Raw genomic sequence first — 19,017 nt, 5'->3', positions numbered from 1 at the left:
ACCTGAGTAGGTTCGAGAAGCAGTGAATGTGCCCGGAACGTGGCTTCTCAATTGCAGACACAGTATCCACTGTATTCAGAACATGAGCATCTAAGCTAGTGGTTCAAGTACTTGCCGCTATTAAAATACTGCCCCAGGAGCTTGCGAAAATTTGAGGTCCCACTGTATATCCAAGCCGGTAGAATAAGGATACGGAGAGATGTCAGGCAGTCCTGGAGACCCGATTAGAAAGAAGCCAAACTGAAAGGCTGGTCTCTCCATGGACCAAACAAACTTCACTAATGCTAGGTTTATTCTTGACCAGTGATTAAGAACACCAACAATCTCTGTTGAAATAAAAAACAAAGCTTTCTGGAGTTTCTCTGACTCTCTCACCTCTCTGCTTCATTTGAACAAAAGCGCCCCAAGTCAGTCCTGACCGTGTGTAACGAGCAGGGTGGGAACATAGGCTGTCTTGCAAATGAATGATGCAGACGAAAGACAAGCAAGAGTTAGCTATCAGGTCCATGTCCTTAGAAGAGCGTACAGCATGCCAAGCACCGCACCACACTCGTACGTTAGACGCATGGATACTTACTGATTTTGCAAAGCTGAAGAAGCTCTTGGTCTCTCCAGTCACCATGTTGGATGAACCTGCAAAGGGAAGACTCCTAAGTCAAGCTCATGAAAATCAATCTCTTGGTTCACACGGAAGAATGGCAGTTGTTTGGCCCTGAACTGTCAAGAGCTTGAAAAGAAATTTAATTCAGCCTTGGAAAAGTGAGGGAAATGGAGGGGGTGGGTGGTATCAAGTTGACAATTTTAACTAAGTATCACTGGATCAAAGAGGAAGTAACATTTCTCAAGGAGACCGTTTCATCACTTGGGAAAATTGGTCATGTGGCAAAAATGTGATTTAAGCCAACATTCTAATAAAGTGATGGGCTGCCAAAATGTCTTGCTGGCTCTGTTCTTGGAGACTGAAAAATGAACTCATTTGTGAGCTTCCTTTATGGTTTTAATTTGATTCCTTGGTGAGTGAGAGGCTTGGGGAGATGACATTGACTGGGCATGTAAGTGGTGGGGAGAGGCAGGCTCGTAGAATTCAGATGGATGGAAATATAGGGTACAGAGCAACAGGTGAGGGTGAAACAGGCTCAGAAGCCAAGGAAATGGTGTGACTCATATGTTACCTCCAAAGAGGTCTGGGCAGAAAGGGGAAAACCATTTGAGACCAAAGGTGTAGGTAACCGAGCTTTGCTAGTGTGAACAAGTGATATTCAGAGGGAAGACAGGAAGCTGAGTTAGGGAAGCTTCCCTAAGATGCTCATGCAGAAAGAAAAGACCCCCTCCTGGGTTCTGGGTTGGGTGGAGGGTGAGAGATACTATACAATATTGGTGCCTCTTCAACAACTCCTCTGCTTTGTCCCCATAGATTTGGGACTAAGATCTTCTCAGAGGACCGGTAAATGAAAAAAAAACAATGTCTATCTTAAACTCACTTCTTTGGCATTGGTGAATTTGCTTCTCCTTTTATGGCAGGGCTTTGATGGGATACAAACATCACAGAACCAGGCTTTGATTACTTAGTAGTCAAGTAACTGATATAACGAATTAGATACTTGAGATACGATCAAGCTGTATTTCACCAGAATGACATCGTGAAACTAAGGTGAAAAAACAGAACTAGGACGTGGGCAAGGATGGATAAAGTGTTCATCTGCATTTGACTCACACGTCAGTCATAGCCAATATCCATAGAGTGTACGCTGACATTCTTAGCTTCTCTTATCAATAGCAATAATTTAAAAGTTATGCATCCGCCTCCGAAAACTTTCAACTCTTAATACATGGCCACTACTAATAACGCCAGAATACCCCAGCAATGAAAGCTTCTTCCTTCTCTTTCTGTCACAATGATCTGATGATGACAAAATGATGCTTGACCACTTATACCTCTCACAGATCTCTTTTATAAACTTCTCAGCAAATAGTACAGAATTCAGTATTTTTTTCCTGAGTTATACAGAACTAAGGCTCAGTTTTCTACTCTATTCCCATGGGACAGAGTGCCAAAAATCTCACACGCTGGAGAACCCTAAGATCATCTGGCTTTGGAATGTGACATCTGGCTTCAGATATGTTTTTTGTTTCCTTTGTGGAGACTAATATTTAAATTGTTTTCTATGCCTATAACAAAGAGAAGAAGGGGAAGGGGGAGGAGGAGAAAGAGGAGGTAGTGTTGGAGGAGGAAGACAAGGAGGCGAGGAAGAAGAGGGAGAAAAGAGAACGAGGAGGCTCTGGGGTCTCATTCTGCTGGAGGAAACCTCTCCCAGATGTCCTTCATAAATCCCCCCAGACCCAAGAGCATATAAGTGAATGCAGAGGCAGACGTGGACTTCATCACTTCGGAGCTTCTGTCTTGATTGGGATGTACAGGAGTAGTTTAGAGGAGGGAATTCTGTACTTTGCAACTTCATCATCAGTAATGAAGATCTTCCCATTTATCCCCCCCACCACCACCTGCATCCTATCCACTCCTCTCCATCCTCCTGTGGGTCCCTTATTGCTTCATTTTTGGAAATTTCTTTGATGCTATTAGTATTTCCCTCCTGTGCCACCTACTGTGGTCAGGTTCCATCTCGTCACTACCTTGGCTTGGCCTTGCTTAATTTTTCTAGAATGAGACATGTTCATAGGATAATAGTGCAGTAGGCACTTTTATAATAGATAACAGTGAACGGCGATAGCAATAGTACAGAAAACATGAAAAAGTTGAGAGCACCCCCGTCTTATTCTGCCAACAGATCAGCACATCTCATCTTTCAGAGCTTTTGCAAGCACTCCCTGCCCCCCGCTTCTGTTGAGCACTCACCGTATAAAATGTAGGTCCCCAGTGGCTTGAGAAGGCTGAGGCCTTTCCCGGTGTTGTCCCCACAGAGGCAATCCAAAACAATGTCCACTCCTTCCGCAGAGATTCTAAGTGGCGAGACGACAAAGTAAAATATTGTAACCTGTCAGGGAACAAACTGTCAGCCCCTCTCCCCTCCCATGTCATACTGCTGCCTCTCAGGAACACAGAGAGCTTGGTGGGCATCAGAACGTACAGCAGAAGCCTCGGAGGCAGAGGTGTCCTCCTGAGTCCATCTCGAAGAATTTCACCAAGCTGGAGGATGCTAAGAACCCAGCTGGTGGTGCCAGCGTGGAAGGTCACTGTCTAGCCACCTCACTCAACGTCTCTGAGCCTTAGCTTTCTCCTTTGGAAAGTGGACCTAGCATGTCTTTCTGTGCTAGGAATGAAGTGAGATGGCAAACGTGATGCTTGGCCCATTGCCAGCCACAACAGTCACTCTGGAAGTCAGTCAACAACTCATATTTGTGGAGCTTGGGTCGCGTGCCCGACTCTGTCCAAGGTGCTGAAGACAGAGTGGTACAACCAGCAAGTTCCCTGTCTTCATGGGCTTCCCAGTCTAGCAGGGTTTGCCTTTTTCCTTCTGGGCCTCCCTCCTCAGTGAAGGCACACTAATTTAACTTGCAAACTTCTGTTTGTCCAATCTCCAGGTTTAACTTTAATACACTCTCAGAGGAAGAGAGTGAAATAGAGGGGATCTTCCTACAGTGATGGCGGGTTCCAGCACAGAGGGAATCCACATCTGTCCTCTATTAGGAAGATTCCTTCATCTGTTTATTTATTTAACATTTAGCAATTCACTTCCTCGTGCGCTTAATAAACACTGGGCTTCCTGGGTTAAAAGAGGTTATGCAGGAGGGGCTGTAGGACTGGAACTCTCTGGAGATGCGTAGGGAAAATATTCTTGCCCACGGAGTTACCAGTTGTGGCAGGACCTGCTCTGGTCAGACAAGAAAGGCATCTCCTCAGGTTTGTGAGTTTGCAGGGGCTATCTTGTCTTAGCACAGCACTCAGTTTTTCTACCCCCACCCCCACTAGCTGATGTCACCAGCTATGTCCACAGAGTCACCAACTAGGAAATTACACAGGCACCTTCAGGGTTCGGACGCGAAGGTGACCTCATGCCCGCAAGAGCTGAGTCTTAACAAGAGTGCACCCTTTAAAAGCCCTCAGGCCTTGTCCAAACCCCAGCCCATTAGAGGCCCTTCCAAGGTGATCAGCTTTGCTTTCTACACAATAGAGGGCTGATCTCATGGGTGTGTCCGTTCAAGTTCCATCTGTAAATTAGCAATTGATGCTTTTGAACTGTGGTGTTGGAGAAGACTCTTGAGAGTCCCTTGGACTGCAAGGAGATCCAAGCAGTCCATCCTAAAGGAGATCAGTCCTGAGTGTTCACTGGAAGGACTGATGTTGAAGCTGAAATTCTAATACTTTGGCCACCTGATGCAAAGAACTGACTTATTGGAAAAGACCCTGATGCTGGGAAAGATTGAAGGTGGGAGGAGAAGGGAATGACAGAGGATGAGATGGCTGGATGTCATCACTGACTCAATGGACATGAGTTTAAGTAAACTCCAGGAGTTGGCGATGGACAGGGAGGCCTGGCGTGCTGCAGTCCATGGGGTCGCAAAGAGTCAGACAACTGAACGACTGAACTGAATCGAGAAAATTAGGCCAGTGGATCTCAAACCTCAGCGTGTCAGAATCTCCCTGGGGGCTCCTTAAGACACAGATTGTGATCCCCCTCCTCCCCCGCCACCCCAGCTCTAGGATTCACTTGGTCTGAGGTGGGGCCCAAGTATTTGCATTTCTAAGAAGTTCCCAGCTGCTGCTGCTGATTTCAGTTCCACACTGTGGAAGCCCCTGGTTTGCTGTTTAATTAGTAATTAATTTGTTCATTGAATACTGAGCACTGGTACTGCCCTAGGCATGGGGGACGTCGTGGTGAACCCGAACAGATTCGATTTCTCCCCCCTTTTTGGAGCTTACTTTAGGCAGATATGAATCAATAACTATACAAATAAAAATTAAATTGAAATCGAATGGGGTCCAGTGCCGCAAAGGTGCCATGAGACCGTCTACACTGAGGGTCTGCCTGCCAGAGAAGGCATCCCTGGGGAAGTGACAAGTGGCAAGTGGAGCGGATATGTGGGTGAAGAGAGGCGGTAACAGGGTCCCAGGCAGAGGGAACAGCATGAGACAGGGGCGCAGGACTGGTGCCCTGGGATGACCCTGAGGATGGGAGGGGCGTTCAGGATGAGGGACACACGTGCACCCATGGCTGATTCATGTCAATGTATGGCAAAAACCACCACAATATTGTAGAGTATTTAGCCTCCAATTAAAATGAATAGATTCATTTTTTAAAATCTTAAAAAAAATTAACTCTCCATAATGATCAAAACTGATTGCTTCATGTGAAAAAAAATGCTCAGTGTTGCTAATTATTAGAGAAATGCAAATCAAAACTACAATGAGGTATCACCTCAGAGCGGTCAGAATGGTCATCATCAAAAAGTCTACAAACAATAAACTCCACAGAGGGCGTGGAGAAACGGGAGCCCTCCTACACTTTTGGTGGCATTGAAAATTAGGCAGCCACTGTGGAAAAACAATATGGAGGTTTCTTAAAAAACTAAAAGTAGAACTACCATAGGATCAGCAATTCCACTCCTGAGCATGTGTCTGGAAAAAACACAATTCAAAAAGATACATGCACCCCAATGTTCATCACAGCGCTATTTACAATAGCCAAGACATGGAAGCCACCTAAATGTCCACTGATTGACAGAGGAACGGATAAAGAGGATGTTGTATACACAGACAGATACACAATGCAATGTTGCTCAGTCATGAAAAAGAATGAAATAACACCATTTGCAGCAACATGGACGGACCTAGGAATCATCATTCCAACTGAAGTAAGCCAGAAAGAGAAAGACAAGTATCATATAATATCACTTACATGTGGAATTTTTAAAAATGGTGCAAATGGATTTTATTTACAAACAGAAACAGATTCACTGACTTATAAAACAAACTACGGCTATCAAAGGGGAAAGGGTAGGGGAAGAATAAATGAGGAGATTGGGATTAAAAAAAATAACAAGTTGTATAAGGGCATTTCATTTCATCACACTTTTATTTCCATTTACATATTTTTAAAATATGTGAGTGAGGGTGTGCGAGTTTACATAAACACGCAGAAGTATATGTGCATGAAACAAATGAGTATGTAAATAAGTACGAAGTCTGAACCACCATAAGATGAATTTTTCATGGTGTGTAATAATAGAAAAAAGTGGTTACAAACTTTCCTTGGCAAATGTTCTTTTCTTCTGGTTTGTACACTAATTGAAATAAAGCTGTTTAGAATGTTAAAAAAATAAAAAAAGGGGAGGGGGCCTGCTGCACAGCGGGGCTGGAGAGGCCGGGGAGGCGGCACAGACGCTGCTGAGGCCGGGCGGAGCCGCCTGCTGGGGAGCTGTGCACCTTCCTTTCTCACGTCCACCGGCCGGTTTTGCTCCCTCCCGGAAGTGAGAGCCTGCCCTGCCTCTCCTAGCCCGCCCTCCTGGACCAAGTCCCTTCCCTCGGCCTGCAGGGTGCCACCCAGGTGCAGGAGAGGCCTCCCCGACACAAGGCTGTTCATACCTTCTGGGGCATCCCCGCGGGCCCTGCCTGTCCTCTGCTCCCCACTTCCTGTCCGGGCTCCTCACATCCACGTTCTGCTCCTGGGCCCACAACCTCCCCTCTGCCCATCCCAGTTCCTTGCACTGGCTGCCTGGCCTCGGCCTGCAGCTCTAGCCTCTGGACTGCGGGTCTGCAGAAATGCAGGGCACGCCCACAGAAACACGTGACCATATGCTCTGCCCACTTCCCCATCCTCACCTCCGACTCACCCCCCAGACACCCTGACTTTCTAGCTATTCCTAAAGCCCCACATTCAAGAGCACCTACTGTGTGCTAGGCACAGCACTAAGTCTCATCTCATGAGGCCTCGTGTCAATCCTGAGACTCAGGGCCACTGTTATACCCATTTGATGGATGAGGAAACTGAGGCTCAGTGGAGTCAGTTGACTGTGTGGGAAATAGGAGGGCCCTGGTTTGAACCGGACACCAAGTGAGAGCCCCAGAGATGGAGTAGGTTTCGTCAGGTGGGTTGTGGCCAGCCCGGGGTGACTACCACTGCCACTTCTAGTTTCCAGTGGAGGCTGAGCAGAGAGTCGGGCAATGCACAGAGGTTGAAATAAGCCACAAATTCGCTGCACATTGCTGTCATCACATCCTTTTGAAGGTCAGCGGTACAGTGGGGTGAAGGGAAGGGAGGAGATGGATTCTGCGGATGAGAAGCTGGGTACAGGCTGGTGTCATTCCTGGGGGCCCTGACCCGGTTTGGTTATAGAAGTCAAACCTGCAAGCAGACATTGCTCCTTTAAGGGCCAGCAGTGTTCCTTCAGGTGAGAGCTGCAAAATGGAAAAGCGCTCCCTCCCCTTGTTTAGCCATGAGAAGCCCAGTCAGTGGATCCGACTGAACACTGGGTCTAGTTAAAATGCTCAGGCCCTACAAGTAGGGACTTCCCTGGTGGCTCAAATGCTAAAGAATCTGCCTGCAATGCAGGAGACCCAGGTTCGGCTCCTGGGTCAGGAAGATCCCCTGGAGACGGGAATGGCAACCCACTCCAGCATTCTTGCCTGGAGAATCCCTCAGACAGAGGAGCCTGGCAGCCTGCAGTCCACGGGGTCACAAAGCATCGGATATGACTGAGCAACTAACACTGAACAACTTTCTTTCCACAGGGAGGCTTAAGTCAGGTCCTCCCTTGTCAATGGATGACTTCCATTGACAAGCACCTTAGCAGCATCTTTTAATGGAACGATCATGAATATCACAAGTGGGGCTCGGATATGACTGAGCAACTAACACTGAACAACTTTCTTTCCACAGGGAGGCTTAAGTCAGGTCCTCCCTTGCTCATCCTTCCATTGACAAGCACCTTAGCAGCATCTTTTAATGGAACGATCATGAATATCACAAGCAGAGCTACGCAGCCCGTCAGAGGCACAGAGACCACCCTCATTTCTGAGCCGCCCCCAGGGCCCAGTTTCTGGGAATGTCCACTTTGCCTGCATAATTACATAAACACAGAGAGGGCAGAGAGTTAAAGGCAGCACTTCCTACTCTGCTTTCTCCTGCTCTCATAAGTCTCTGCAGACTTAAGAAGCAAACATAAATAGCCCCAGCTCAGAGATTCTCTGTGCCAAATTCAGCAGCAAGATATTTTGGGATTGCTGATCTGAGATTTTCCTGTCTGTCTGTCCTTGGTCCCCAGTCCCTTGCTCCTTTCCTGAAGGTGACGCCTCTTTGCTTCTTGCCCACTCGGATCAGAGGGGGATTTCTCCTGAGTGGTGGCCTTTGCCATTGAGTCATTACTGGGTAAGCGGCCCTTCGACTTTGTCAATCAAGAGATCAATTCCCCTTTATCATTGTAACTTCCATTTCCAGCTGGGTCCTTGGCTCTCTTGCACGTCTTCTCGTTCAGAATCCCCTTTCCTCTGAGAATTCATCCGTGCCACGGCTTTAACCATCACCTCTGAACTCATGACACAGGCATGAGGCGATTTCAGCGTGCCTGGCACACAGTAGGCTGCTTAGTAAAAGTTCACTGCCGATGCCTCCCACCTGCACTTAGCAAAACAACGTCTAGGAAGGAGCCCTTTCTCTATTGTTTTCTCTCTGCTCGCTCCTGCTGGCTAGGCTTTTGTTAATTTCCACTTGGCCTCAGTTTCTTTATCTGTAAGATGTGGAATTTCCGTCTTGCTGGATACATATCAAGTGGTCTCACTAAGATGCTCAAAAGAGCGGGAGGACTGACGCAGACCTGGTGTGGGACTCACTCCGCACCTCTCTCTACGACTAAGAGACTTCCCAGTCTTCGAGCTCCCACGTGGGGGCTGTCCACCTCTGTGCTCCCTCTGGTCTTTTTTCTCTCCTCTTTATTTTTAAAGCCCTTACAGTCAGATGCACATAATTCAAAGCTTCGAACTCTTCCACTTTGTTTCATCTCCTGAAACAAAGAGCATACTCATCTCTCTCCTGATAAGAGAAGGAGGAGAGACATAAAGGCTAGGTCTGTATTATAAGTATTTTCCCTCTATTCCCTTTAAAATGTCTGGTTCTAGGCTGTAGACATGTTCAAAAGAAGCAGACTGACGGACTGGTTGATAAAAGAACTTCCGTCCCAAGAAATTTTACGCTATTATTTTTTCTAGTTGACTATACACAACGTTTTATAACAAACAATATCCACGGATCAGAAAAGAAGGAAAAGCCACTCTGCATTCCACTCCTGCCGCATCTTAGTGGGTGGATTTTTTTCCCCTTTCATTTTATGTCCTTACACGCCAAGGATTTATACAAAGCTGTGATCACAGTGTAGCTGGAATTTGGCATACTGCTTTTTTCACTCAATATGCTACTAGGGATATTTTTTTCATTTTCTGACAGAGTCTTCATAACTAGCATTTTTTTTTTAGGGGCTGCATAATACTCAAGTGTGTGGGTGTAGTGTAATCTACCGAGCCATTTCCCTTCTGTTGTTGATGGGGGCTGGTTATGAATTTTCACTATTACAGATGATGCTGTAATTCACCCTGGCGGTCCATCCTGGGCGTCTACAGCGAGGCAGAAGCAGCGCTTGGCTCTGCAACAGGCAATATGGACCTGTGGCTTTTATCTTCTTCAGGATTATTTCCTGAGGGTAGGATTCGTGGGGCAGAGAGTTTAAATGTACCTGTGACTTCTCAAGTCATTTTTAGGCTAATCCTAGGATCTCTACTTAAAAACTCAAGGACGTGTTGGAGGTCATGTTTGCAGGATGGTGGTCGGAGGAGATACTCTCAGATGGTGTTATCTTCCCCTTTTCTGACATCAGCAGAAATCGTCGATTAGGGGCTAATGGGAGCAGGTCACGTGCAGGGAGGGGATGAGGGGATGGTGCAGCTCCTGGGGTGTGGGGGCCACAGAGGCTCCCTGGTATGGACTGTCACCTCTTCAGAAGAGCTGCCATCCCCTGCTTCTCCTCTGCTCCTACCTCCCGAATCCCCTGACCACATCCTCCAGCTGCACTGGTCTCCTTGCAGATTCTGGAGCTGACCACGCCTTTCCTGACCCTGGGCCTTAGCACACGCCACTCCCCTTGGTCACAAATGCTCTTGCTTTGGCCTGACCCGCGTCCCTCAGCTCTCAGCCCACATCTCACCCTTTGGTGGATGACGCCTCGGATTTCCCCCTGTGCCTGTGCTTATCTCACTAGCACCGTGCACTTCTCCGCCAGAGTGCACACCAGAAGTGTGAAGCAGTGAACCTCTCAATACCTTTTGTCCTGTCTTCCCCACTGAGACTCTAAGCCCCTTGAAGACAGTGGTTCTCAGGGTGGTTTCTGCTGGATCTGCTGCTCTAGCCGAGTACCTGGCCCACCACAGATACTTGGTACTTACTAAGTCAAGTTGGTCAGGGCAGGAACAGAGAAAAGGATGCTTGCAAAAACATCACTTCAGAGGATGAAAGAAAAGAGGACAGAAGGGATCGCACAGCTTGAAAGATACAAATTAAAGAAAGGAAGGAACTTCCATGGTGGTTACTCAGTAAAGAATCTACCTGCTGAAGCAGGAGACTCGGGTTCAATTCCTGGTCCGAGAAGATCCTAGATTCCACAGAGCAGCTAAGCCCATGTGCCACAACCACTGTGCCTGAGGGCTGCAACTCCTGAAGCCTGTGCTTTGACCCAAAGCCTGTGCTCACAAGAGAGGCCACCACAACGAGACGCCCGAGAGCCACAACCAGAGAGAGCCACTCCCTCTCGCTGCAGCTAGACAAAGCCTGTGAGCAGCAGCATCGAAGACCCGGCGAGCCAAGGAAAAAAAAGGAATAAAGAACCACCCGAGGGGTATAAGAGTAGGCAAAAATATATTCTGAAAGTCTTTCAGAATACTATACATAAAATAATAAGCAACAAGGATTTACTGTAGAGCACAGGGAACTCTATTCAATATCCTGTAATAACCTATACTGGAAAATATAATCATCTATACTTAAATTTTTTATAAAATGCCTGCGATCTCTGGACATCTGAGAAATGGATGGTGAAGTTCTAGTATCTTGCTTTTAAGCTCTCTTTTCACACCTCATGGGAGATACTGGGGCAACCTTAAATAGCATGTAGATCTCCCCATTCAAAATCTAAAAACAAATAGGGGAATTCAGACCATCAGAAGGCTTTCCTCTCCAAGAAACTTACCAAGTTTCACCTAATCTGGTCCAAATCTATCACTTCAAGCAACCAGATCTCCTGTCTTGCAGCCCTTCAATTTTTCATCTTAATCAGGGATGTGGAGAAAGTGGTTTCTTTGTTATGATGCTAGCTAGACAACCTAATCTTTTGTAGCTTACAATTTTGTGCTGGAGACTGATAATACATAAACAGCGGCTCTGGGACCTGGCTGCATCCTCCCAGGGGCTGCGAGTGGAGCAGAGCCTGGGACTCAGCCTTGAATGCTGAGAATCAGCAGGGGGAGGTCCACAGATGATCAGCAAGTGTGGCAGCAGCTGAGTGTGCCATCTGATTCCCTGTGTTGGCGTGCACATGGCCGTGATCAACGGCTTCAGGATCATAGGCAGAATACGGATCCGGTCATAAACCAAAGTCTCCCCCGTGGAGACGGCAACAGCCCGCAGACTGACGCCTCTGCCTTCAGACTCCCGTCTCCCATTCATTCTACCTGCAGCACCAGTGACTGTGCCAAACCCGCGTCCCATTTGTCACCACCGTGGTCCTTTGGTGGCTCTCAGTCACACCCAGGTTGGAGTCCACATCCCCTGGGGCTGTTATGTGAATGAATGAGAAATAAACTTCTCTGTGTTGAGGTCGTGTTGTAGCAGCTATCACAATTCAGCTTGCTGAGTTACTTAACTTCTCAGTTCCTTGGGTTTATCTCCAAAATGGGGATAATGATAAGGTTGTTGAGAGGATTAGATGAGCGAATTACACGTGAAATAGCCCAGAGCTAGTAACATGCATGTTCACCATTGCGGCCTTATGACACTGAGAGCGCGTGCGTGCTCAGTTGCTAAGTTGTGTCTGACTCTGCAGTCCCATGGGCTGGAGCCCGCCAGGCTCCTCTGTCCATGGGATTTCCCAGGCAAGAATACTGGAATAGGTTGCTGTTCCCTTCTCCAGAGGATCTTCCCGACCTAGGGATGGAACCCGGATCTCCTGTGTTGGCAGGCAGATTCTTCACCACTGAGCTGATGACTATTATTAGCGCTCCTCTAAATGAATGCTCCTGTTCTTTAAGAAGGGGCTTCCCTGATAGCTCAGCTGGTAAAGAATCCTCCTGCAATGCGGGAGGCCTGGGCCTATACAGTCCACGCGGTCGCAAAGAGTCAGACACGACTGAGAGAAACTCTGCAAGAGAGAAGTGCAAGGACCACCCTGGTGCTCTTTGGAACAAGCATCTTACCTCTTCACTTCCTGCACATAGTCTGCATTCCTGTCGAAGAGGTGGGTCACGGAGTCCTTGATAGCTTCGTGCTTGAAAGTAGAAGCTGTTCCAAAGACAGTCACGTTGGGGACAGTGGAGCACAGCTGAGCCACAGCTTGGCCCTAGAAGTGAAATATAACAGACAAGTCACACAGGAGCGCTACCACCCGACACCTAGTCTTGCTGGGAGAACAGCAGGATTTCCCGGCCTTGGTGCTATTGACCTTTTTTTGGCTGGATTGGTCTTTGTTGCAGGGGGCTGAACGGTGCATTGTGAGATGTCTAGCAGGATCTCTGGCCTCCACCTACACGGTACCAGCAGTATGCCCTCAGCCGTGACAGCCAAAAGTATCTCCAGTCAACATCACTCATTATTAGATGCAAATCAAAGCTATAGCGAGATACCACCTCACACCGGTCAGAATGCCCATCATCAAAAAATCCACAAATAATAAATGCTGGAGAAGGTGTGGAGAAAAGGGAACCCTCCTGCACTGTTGGTGGGAATGTAAATTGACACAGCCACTATGGAGATTCCTTAAAAATACTAGGAAAAAAACTACCAGAGGACTCAGCAATTCCCACTACTGGGCATATACCCTGAGGAAACCAAACTGAAAAAGATACAGGTACCGCAGTGTTCACTGCAGCACTATTTACAATGGCTAGGACATGGAAGCACCCTAAATGTGAGCATATGAGTGGATAAAGAAGCTGTGGTACATATATACAATGAAACATTACTCAGCCATAAGAAGGAGCACATTTGAGTCAGTTCTAATGAGGTGGAAGAACCTAGGGCCTGTTATACAAAGCAAAGTAAGTCAGAAAGAGAAAAGCAAATATTGTATATTAACACACATATATGGAATCTAGAAAGAGGCACTGATGAACCTGTTTGCAGAGCAGCAGTGGAGATACAGACACAGAGAACAGACCTATGGACCCGGGGTAGGGAGGAAGGAGAAGGCGGGACACACGGACACATGCGCACTACCACATGTGACACAGACAGCCCGCGGGAATCTGCCGCATGACTCGGGGAGCTCAGACGGGGGCTCTGTAACAACCTGGAAGGTTGGGAGGGGGTGGGAGGTGGGGCGGAGGTTCAGAGGGAGGGGATATATGCATATCTACGGCTGGTTCATGCTGGTGTATGGATGGCAGAAACCAATATTGTGGAGCAATTACCTTTCAGTTAAAGAATAAATGAATTAAAAAAATATCTCCAGACATTTCAAAAATGTCCCCTGGGAAACACGATCTCCCCCAGTTGAGAACCACTGGTATAGAGGAGGGAGAGCCAGCAAAACCCTGGTACCAAGACACAACAATGATCATTTAACCATCTGGACTTCAGGTTCTCCATCTATAAATCAACACTAATATTACCTACACCCCAGGGATCTTGGAGGATGTCCTAGTTTGGATTCCCCAGAAGCAGACCCTGAGGCAAGGATTCTGAGAGCAAGTCCTTTATCTGAAATAGGATCACAGGAAATACCAGGGTATTAAGACAGAAATAGAAGGCAGTCAGTAAACAAATCAACCCTGACTATTCACTGGAAGGACTGCTACTGAAGCTTTAATACTTCGGCCGCTTGATGCACAGAGTTGACTCACTGGAAAAGACCCTGATGCTGGGAAATATTGAGGGAAGGAGGAAGGGGGCGACAGAGGATGAGATGGTTGGATGGCATCACTGACTCAACGGACATGGGTTTGAGCAAACTCTGGAAGATAGTGAAGGACAGGGGAGCCTGGTGTGCTGCAGTCCGTGGGGTCACAAAGAGTCCGACATGACTTACAGACTGAACGACAAGCAACAACCTTTATCTGGACTAGGATTGCAGGAAACCCCAGGATATCAGGACAGAGATGGAGGCAGTCAGTAAAGGGTGTGTTATCAAGTCAGCAGCCACCGTGGCACCTGGAACTGGGTCCCCCTGAGGAACTCCAGGAGCAAATGCAGATTACACCTTGGATTAGCCCAACCAAGTGGTGAGGAAGCTGGAGTATTTATCCACCAAATACCCATCTGATATGGGTTCAGGGTTGCTTCTGCAGCAGTGACCCTTAGGCCTGTCTGGCTTGTCCTTGGAGACCAAACGTGCTTCCACAGCCAGTTAGGAGCCCTAAGTGAGCAAATTGTACCCCACCGAGTGCAGAGAAGGTGTGGTGTGGCTGACAGCCTCTGCTCCGGGCTGTGGAATGAGGTGACATGTGATGCAGGTCAGCGCCCGGCACAAAACGTGGGGCTCAGTCACCGCTAATCATCCGTACCCCACAGTGGCTTATTACACCCAGAGCTGAGATGTCCAACCATATGAAGAAAAAGCCAGTACATGAGGTTTAAATACCAAATAGTTCAAGAGAGATCACAAAAGTAGTTAGAAATGGGTAATCTTGGCATGTCCTTTTTCAGTATGGCCAGACGTTTGAGTCAGTGGACAAAATACTGGGATCACATACATTCACAAACCTTCCGGTAAAACCCAATTTGCTAATTAAGATGCATCCTAAAACCAAATACTATCTTTTTCCAGTGTTCCCTCAACCATCTTCATGAGGCAGAAAGTACTAAGGAGGGAAATTATTCCACCAAAGGCATCTGTGATATGAATTTCTGCCTCTCATTTTATTTACATTTTCATGTTGGTGGACTTAATCAGGCTGGCAGGTCAATTTGTGGAAATATGATTCTTCCCAACATTTGCAATGAAAGGCAACACTGAGAGCATCAGAAAATGTCAGATTTATAAGCTCATCCAGTTACCCCCTTCTCCTCATTGTTTTATAAAGCAGGGACAGGGGACTCCGAAAGGTTAAGGTGACCCAGTTCTTCCGAGGCAGACCTGAGATGCAAAGCAAAGTCTCTTGACTTCCAGCTACTGCCATTTTCTATTATGCCACGCTGTCTACTTATTTTGACATTTCGCGCTGAGTGGACTTCTAAGCTGCTGTCTAAAATAGACACATTACTGACATGCTCGCTTGGAGGTCAACATTTCAGAACATGGCCGTGAACCTGAGACTCTGGACGGGCTGTAGTTCTCTGCTCTAAGAATAGCTTTGGTATTTTGGTTAATTTCTTTTTTAAAACATTTTATTTATTTACTTTTGGCCGCGTTCGGGCTTTCTCTAGTTGTGGCAAGCGGGGGCTACTCTCCAGCTGCAGCGAGGGGCTTCTCGTTGAGGCGGCCTCTCTGGGTGCAGAGCATGGGCTCCCGGGCAGGCAGCACCCAGTAGCTGCACACGTGGGCTCTAGGGTGCGGGCTCAGTAGCCGTGGTACGCGGCCTCAGTAGCCCCGGGGCCACTTAGTTTCCCCGTAGTTGCCCCAACAAGGGACCCAAGCCGTGTCCCCTGCATTGGCAGGCAGATTCTTTTCTTGGCAGGAGTATTCTTAATTATTGAACTACCAAGGAAGTCTGGTTCATTTCTTTATCTCCTGATTTGAGAGAACAAAAAAGGTATTATCCTTCCTGTGCATGCGTCCTGAGTTGCTTCAGTCACGTCTGACTCTGTGTGACCCTGTAGGCTATAGCCCGCCAGAGTGTAAATGTCAGCAACCAATGTGACAATCCTTGAAAATTCGACAGGTACTGTTAGTACTGCCGGGGTGAGAGCTTAGAGCTGGTGCCTTCTGTCCTTAAGCAAGTGAGTGAAAGTGTCCGACTCTTTGTAGCCCTGTGGACTGTAGCCCGCTAGGCTCCTCTGTCCATGGAATTCTCCAGGCCAGAATACTGGGGTGGGTAGCCGTTCCCTTCTCCAGGGGATCTTCCCAACCCAGGGATCGAACCCGGGTCTCCTGCATTGCAGGTGGATTCTTTACCATCTGAGCCACCAGGGAAGCCTTAAGCAAACCTGACATTTATCCACTCAACTCCTTTTCAGATTCCTACTATACACTGCCTCGTCACACTGTGTAAGAGAGTCTGGAGTAGCAGACTCCTGATACGCCTTCATCTCTCTAGGCTCACCAAGCCCCATGGTTGTGTATTGAACTACATCTTACCAGCTTCACCTGGCTCTCCGGAAACCACATGTCAGACTCAAGCAATCCAAACCATAACTCATGGCTCTCTCCAAAAGAGTCACTCCTTGTATGAGCTTGCGAGGGCTGCCGTCACGGAATGCCACAGGCTGGGCGGCTTCAGCAGCAGGACCTTGCTTTTCGCGGTTCTGAGGCTGGAGGTCTGAACTCCCAGCATCAGCAGGGCTGGCTCTTTCTCATGACTGTGAGCAAGGGAGCAGACCCGGCCTTCCTCCCTGGCGTGCAGATGGTGGTCTTCTCCCTGGGTCTCCTCACACTGGTCTCTCCCTGCGCTGATCTGTGTCCACAGACCCCCTTCTTGTAAGGACAGCAGTCTTGTGAGTATAATGCTTACCCTCATGACCTCATTGTAACTCGATGATCTCTGTGAAGATCCTGCCTCCAAACAAGGGCACATTTTGAGGTGCTGGGGTTTAGGACTTTAATTTATGAACTGGACAAGGGCAGGGGGACACGATTCAACCCCAAACACTCCTCCCACTGCATTTTCTGCCTCAGGGGATGGAGCTGCAGCATCCACGCGTTGCTAAAGACAGAAATCAGTGCTGAACTCCTCTTCTGACTGGCACAGATGTCGCTTCCACTCACCGTCTCTGGGGACTGCCACTCCCTCCCCTGGACTATGACAACACCCTTCTTACCAGCCTGGCTGTTTCCACGTGGACTTCGCAGCGTGAAGGGTGATTTTCCTCAAGCACACCGCTGAACATTTCCTCGTGTGCTGCAAGGCTTCCCAGCACTTGTTGCACCTTCCGGATGAAATGCACACCCTTTACCTGACCGCCCAAGGCCAGCCCCCGGGATCTGACCCAGTCACCTCGCTAAGAGACGGCCTCCGCCTTGCCAATATCCACTCCCTGGCTACACACCCTTGTGCCATCACTGACAGTGGCCCTGACCCTCATCCCAAGGCGTTCTCAGAATAAGCCTTCAACCTTCTTTTACTGAGGAAGGAGCTGAGGTTCACGGAGGTCGGGGCCTGGGCCAAGGCCACCAGGGTACGATGCAGCAGAACGTGACGTGCGTGCTATGCTCCCCGGCTGAGCGACCCCGAGTAACCGTCCGCTCCTCTGCATTTTATAGTATATGCGTCATGTGGCATACTATATAAATTCTAGGGCTGCCGCGGGGTTGTATGACAGAAAGCATCCACAGGCTTAGCACAGGGGGCACTCAATAAGCATTTGCGCTCATTACCTCTAGGACGCCTATTGCCATTTTTCTCCGTATTATTAGGTCGTACGGGCTCTGGGAGCAGATCCGCAGTCTACGACGACTCCGCAGCCCCGCATGCTGCTTGCAACAGTGCCGGTTTCCCAAATGCTTCCCCTCTCCTGTCACGACCTGGCTGTCCACTCCCTTCTGCAGCTCACAGTGCTTGCTCTGAGGCTGCCCGTCCTCCAGCAACCCAGGCAGAACCTCTCCCCTCTTCAGGGCCACCACTGAACGTCCTCCAGGACAGCAGCCACCACCGCCTTCTGCGGCTGCTCGCTGACCCGTCCATGCGCCTCAAGGGGTCAGAGATGGTGCCTCACGGGCTCCACACCCCAGGGCCCAGGGCAGAGCCTGGCAAGGAGCAGGTTTTGGTAAAATGTGTTGAATCGATGCACAAGAAATAACAGGGGTTTGACGTAATGGGGAAGCCCCTTGTCACTTTGCAGATTTCTTTATTTTTCAGCTTTGCAGAGCAGGAATAAAGCACAGATTTAACATTCAGCATTTCTAGTCTTTGGCCCAAGCAGAAATTTACCATTTCCATTTTAAAGAGAAAGATACATGTGGTAATAAAATGAAGTGACAGAAGTAACTGGGTTACCTACATATTTCTATTATTATGTAATATATGTGAGCACTAAATGTAATATATAATACATAAATATATTATATAATATAATTACAGTCAGCGCTGACTGTAATACTGATTCTGCATCTGTGGAGGCAACAATTGGTGATTTGAAAATATTCTGGAAAAATAAATTCCTGAAGGTTCCAGAAAATAAAACTTGAATTTACCACATGCTGGCGACTATTTACATAGAATTTATCTTGTATTAGGGCTTATAAGTAATCTTGAGATGATTTAAAGTATGGGGAGGATGTGCATAGGTTATATGCAAACACTATCCCATTTTATATAAAAGACTTGAGCATCCTTGGATTTTGGTTTCTATTGGGGGAGGGGTGTGGTCCTGTGGATACCAAGGGACAACTGTGTATATATAATTATGTTATACAATCTATAACTAGTATTATATGTACATACGTATGGGCTTCCCAGACGCCGCTAGTGGTAAAAAATTTGCCTGACAATGCAGGAGACAGGAGAGATTCCAGTTCGACCCGTGGGTTGGGACCATACCTGGAGGAGGGCATGGCAACCCGCTCCAGGATTCTTGCCTGGAGAATCCCATGCACTGAGGAGCCTTGTGGGCTACAGTCCCGGGGGCTGCAAAGAGCATGCATGCATATATATATAATATAAATGCACGTATCATTAGCACAGTGTACAAGTAGCATATGCCATGTTACAAT

At 47.8% G+C, this 19,017-nt stretch overlaps 1 protein-coding gene across 1 annotated transcript in view; it reads right to left on the bottom strand.

Moving 5' to 3' along the window:
- Window positions 1-19,017, bottom strand: part of VAT1L (vesicle amine transport 1 like) — a 169,663-nt gene that overhangs the window by 79,585 nt on the left and 71,061 nt on the right. The window contains exons 4-6 of the mRNA XM_069552395.1: window positions 12,410-12,552; window positions 2,855-2,958; window positions 578-633 (exon numbers count right to left, since the gene is read on the bottom strand). Coding sequence (XP_069408496.1) covers window positions 578-633; window positions 2,855-2,958; window positions 12,410-12,552 — 303 coding nt within the window. The remainder of the gene's footprint in view (window positions 1-577; window positions 634-2,854; window positions 2,959-12,409; window positions 12,553-19,017) is intronic.

The sequence above is a fragment of the Ovis canadensis genome, chromosome 14, assembly GCF_042477335.2.
Source record: "Ovis canadensis isolate MfBH-ARS-UI-01 breed Bighorn chromosome 14, ARS-UI_OviCan_v2, whole genome shotgun sequence".
In the NCBI taxonomy this organism is placed as follows: Eukaryota; Metazoa; Chordata; class Mammalia; order Artiodactyla; family Bovidae; genus Ovis; species Ovis canadensis.
The sequence above is the reverse complement of the archived record's forward strand: the minus strand, read 5'-3'. Positions and strand labels throughout refer to the sequence as shown.